A 4,664-nucleotide genomic window follows, 5' to 3' on the forward strand; every position below is an offset into this window, starting at 1 on the left:
AACCTCCGAGCAAATTTATTGATCAGACGAATTGTTGACTGTCGGATCGCGATTAACCGCAACCATTGGATTGCAGAACTATATCACATCATTATATATTATCGCATTGGGGAAATATGCCATGGAGGTGTTAAGCCCGGTCTGTTGTGACTACCGGGAAGTGATGCTCCGATAGTGTATTTTATGCGCTTTCGCATGTTTGCCATTTTAAACAGCGCCAATAGTGGTTTATGTGTATTGTTCCATTTCTATTGTAAAGACCATGTCGATTGTGTATAGAGCCCCTCTGTTATGAAATTGTGCCCGATAACGAAGGTTTGGGCTATTAATGTAAAGGATTTGATTATAGCAGCTGCCAAGGGGAAATTTATAAAACATTCAGTCTAGTAATACATTACTGATACTCCACCCGAGAAAGAAGAAGGGATTCTGCCAAAATTAGAGGAGATTGTATCAGGTTTTGAGCGTTTGTCTTTAATGCCTGCACTCTGGCCACCATTATGCTTTTAGTGGTACTCATTGCTGGCCATAATTGTTTTACTTCAAATGGCTTATGTATGTCTGTAGGATGAAAACATGCAAACTTTTACTCGCATACTTGGACACGAGGGTGCTGGGTAAACCTTTGTTAGTTATAGTTAATATGAGTTGGATTATATGTTTTTCGAACAAATTACGAAATAAGAGCATACAATTTATGATTGCAGGATAGTAGAGAGTGTGGGAGAAGGCGTGCGTGATAGATATTAAGGTTGGAGACCATGTAATTCCTTGTTCACAGGGGAGTGTGGAGATTGTGTGTTATGTAAATCTAAGAAGACTAATCTGTGTGATAAATTCAAAATCGATCTCACAAGAAAAGTGATGAGAAATGATGGAAAGACGTGTTTCTCAATCAAGGGATTGCCCATTTACCATTTCATGTCCACTTCTAGGTTTAGCGAATACACAGTTGTTGACTATGCTTGCATTGCCAAAATCAATCCAGAGGCTTCACTAGAAAAAGCATGCTTGTTTGGTTGTGGAATAGCCACTGGTATATTTGCTGTGACTTTTTTTATGCATCTAAGCCTCAATATTGGAGCTACAATATTCAACTTACAATTAGAATGAGCAATATCTCTTTTGATTTTTCAGGTGTTGGAGCTGTTTTCAACACAACTAACTCCCAAAGTGGATCAACTGTGGCAATTTTGGCCTCGGTACCATTGGCCTTGCTGTTAGTAATATTGTCCTGACACTAGTTCAATTTTATGTGATATTCTCTACAAACAATTTCAGATTTCATGATATTCTCTAAAGTGTACTCATCATGTTTTCATGGGAACTCTATAGGTCACAGCGGGTGCAAGAATGAGAGGTGCCTCCAAGATAATCGGTATTGACACAAATTCAAGCAAGTTCATCAAAGGTAAAATGGATTCTCCTATGAAGATCAAACAACCATATATTTTCTGAGTCCTAATTATGTAGAACCAACTAAAATGAATATCATCATAACTGAGACGAGGGAATTGAGTATAAACTCATTTATTAACTTCATTTCTAATGCAGTGAAATACTTGGGTGTGACTGAATGCATTAATCCAGAAGACCATGAAAAGCCCATTCAAGAGGTAAGTTAAATGTTTTTTTGCTTAATAAAATGTTCACAGATTTATCTTTGGTTCACGATAAGGAGAAAGTTATATTTATGTCAGGTAATAGCAGAGAAGACACAAGGAGGTGTGGATTATAGCTTCGAATTCATTAGAAATACAGGTGTTTTGTATCAGGCTTTCTTGGCTACTCCGGAGGTAAAACAGCTAGTCTTTTTCCCTTTTTTAATAGTGATGTAGATTGATGAAGAATCCTTATCAGCTGCAACTATTACATTAGGAACAATTATTCCATAAATATCATTAACATACAGTTAAAATAAATATCAGTAATGGACAGTTACAAAAAATTGAAACTTTAATTTTATATAATTAGAAAACAAATTGTTAACCAAACCATTCGAACTAAAATCTCTTAGAATCTGTCTCAATTCTATATAATTGAAAAATAAATGGTTTCCCAAACCACTCTCACTAATTTGAAAACCCTTCTCTTTACCAAGTCATCTTGTTCAAAGTTTCATCATCCTTCTCTTTATTGACATCCTGGATTAACTGCTCAAAAACCCCTGAGATTATATCTGTGTTTTCCTGTTCTAGAGTCACAACTTTCAACACCTTGAATTTTAGGCTAGGCATCCCAGCCTTAAGATATTTAAGAACCCATCTCAATCCCTCATCTCCCACATCTGCATCATAATTTTTTTGTGTCAGTATCTGAGTCTTCAGTAGCTTTAGGTGATACTGAAAAGGAAGCATCTGTAGATTGTCCATTCCGCTGCAAGTAGACGTGAAGTAGACCACCTGCTCCTTGTATTTCTGATCACTGTCTTTTGTTACGAAAATTTCAAACAAAGGAATGCCTGGAGCTCCTGCAGCCAGATGCCTTGCATTGTAACCCTTGGCAACAAATCTCTCATGTTGAGAATCAATATGGACGGTTCTGCCATATGGATCATTTGCACCCTCTGCCAAACCAACCCACCATCCAATGTCATGTTTAATCATTCCTTGTAAACCTAGAGTACAATGATCATGTGATGGCACCAATATAGGATCTGAAGTGCATGAATAGTTCCCTGAAACGGAATTAGCCCAATTTGAAGAAGTGGAATATTTCTCAATATAATGAGTGGATTTAGCCTCCTATTTCCTCTGAATACGGATGAAATTTTCCTTTCACCATATAATTTATTTGCAACACCTCGAATCTGGTTTAGAAGCCAAGAATTGTGGAAACAACAGATCTCACCCAACGTAAGAGTTTGATTGGGTTGCAGTTAACAGGATAAACTAAACCATGAGAGGTAGAAAGAAGCAGTGGTTTCTTTGATGATCTATGTTGTGATTTGGAGTGTGGCCGAGAACTAGTAGACTTGGGAGATAATTGGAGATTTGCAAACCATCATAATAATAATCCTGTATAAAATCTTGAGAGCAAGTGCAACCTTAAACACCAATTTTTTTTTCCCATATAAATAATTTTTAACAAAAATCTATATGTGATAACAGGTCTGAGGTAAGGTTTCAGGGCCACAGGTGCAACATTGCATGGAGGACTATTTGAAGGACGAGAGGCCTATTGTAGGGCCTTCTCTTCAAGTTGCAGGTGCACAGAGACTAGCGCAGGTGGAGAAAAGGGTGTTAACCCTTGAACAAAGTTTGGAGCTCTTGCTGTAGCAAAACCGTGGGTTGTAGGGTGCCTTGTGTAGGTTTCCAAAGACTAAAACAATGAGTGGGAAGGCTATAGGGGTCTATTTTACAACTACAACGAAATAAATTAGAGTTGTCAGAATCTATTAGCTCAGAATTATGTTTTCAACTCTGCTTGAATTAGAGGCAACTGAGTTGGACTAAATCTTGCATTTTATAGGCAACTAAGTTAGACTAGAGTTGATCAAAACCGTTTTAGCATGGAACTTTGTTTCAAACTTCTGTTTGTATTAGATACAACAAAGTTTGATCAAATGTTGCATATTTATGTTGTCTCAGAGTAATTTCAGAGGTTCGAAAGAAAATTGTGTGCCTTCTCTTCAATTGATTCTGCCATAGCTATTTATTGAAACTTATTGTGACATATTGGTAAAATGATCATTATTCTGATAAATAATTTATGTTTTTAGAATCGATCGCTGCTGCAAAATTATCTTTGGACATGTCAGTAGTTTAACAATTTCATGTAGCAAAATCAGGGACAACTGGTTTAGCTTTGAAGATTCTATAATATATGTCATGGAAGGTGATGTGAGTCCTACTGGTCCTACCCAACTTGAGCTTCCAAGGTAATAAGCAAATTCCTACACTTGTGCTTTTAGAAGTCCTCAAACCTTGTTGGCCTTTTATAACCTCTGGTCTGCAAGTTTTCCATAGAAGCTTTGGGATATTTGTAATCATGGTTGTATATAGAAAAAATGGTTGTTCTTTATTCTAATCTTGACACTGAGAAGAAAATATTAATCAAAGTGTTATACACTAATATTAATTGAAGTGTTTATATAAACAACTGGCTTAATCCCTTGGGAAAGAATAGTGAAAGGATCATTTTCAATTTTTGGCAAAGCTTTTCTCCTATCATTTCCTCCTTGGATATTTAAGCCCGTCTTGTGAGCACCTCTATTCATGTAATCGTTATATAAAATCTTGGAAGTTTAATCCCATGCTTCTCAACTGGTTTTTGAATTTGAAAGTCCCATATCATGCTTTTCAACTAATTTTGGAATTATAGATGTTTTCTCTAGCATAATTGTCTACATGGATGTTCTCTGGCAGGTCATTTTTGTAAATTTGATCTTGCATAGGTTGCTTCATTATAGGGTGATAAGGATCTTGGTTCTTGGTGTTCAAGACACTACTTTAATATTGTTTAGCTTAAATTTTCAAGTGATTCTCTGATTATAGAAATTCCAGGGTCATTCCTATTTCAAGGAAGTGATATTAGTTCTTAATATTGTTTCTAGGGTCATTTCTATTTCCTATATGATGTTAGTTCCAATGTAATCACTCATTATTTAAAATAGACCTTAAGGAGAAATCCATTATATCTAGCCTGAGTGTGCCTAATGGTTA

The 4,664-nt window shown here is 36.1% G+C and overlaps 1 protein-coding gene and 1 pseudogene across 1 annotated transcript; one reads left to right on the top strand and one right to left on the bottom strand.

Annotated features, from left to right (window-relative positions):
- Nucleotides 1-576: 576 nt before the first annotated feature.
- LOC149257517 (alcohol dehydrogenase-like) lies at nt 577-1,895 on the top strand (annotated as a pseudogene).
- A 198-nt stretch (nt 1,896-2,093) lies between these two features.
- LOC149257518 (protein EXECUTER 2, chloroplastic-like) lies at nt 2,094-2,606 on the bottom strand. The gene has a single exon (XM_089378482.1). It carries the CDS (start codon nt 2,604-2,606, stop codon nt 2,094-2,096), a length of 513 nt encoding a protein of 170 aa, XP_089234608.1.
- Between the last annotated feature and the right edge of the window lie 2,058 nt (nt 2,607-4,664).

The sequence above is a fragment of the Pinus tabuliformis genome, chromosome 6, assembly GCF_031772625.1.
Source record: "Pinus tabuliformis cultivar Carrire ecotype Pingquan chromosome 6, CPIR1, whole genome shotgun sequence".
NCBI lineage: Eukaryota > Viridiplantae > Streptophyta > Pinopsida > Pinales > Pinaceae > Pinus > Pinus tabuliformis.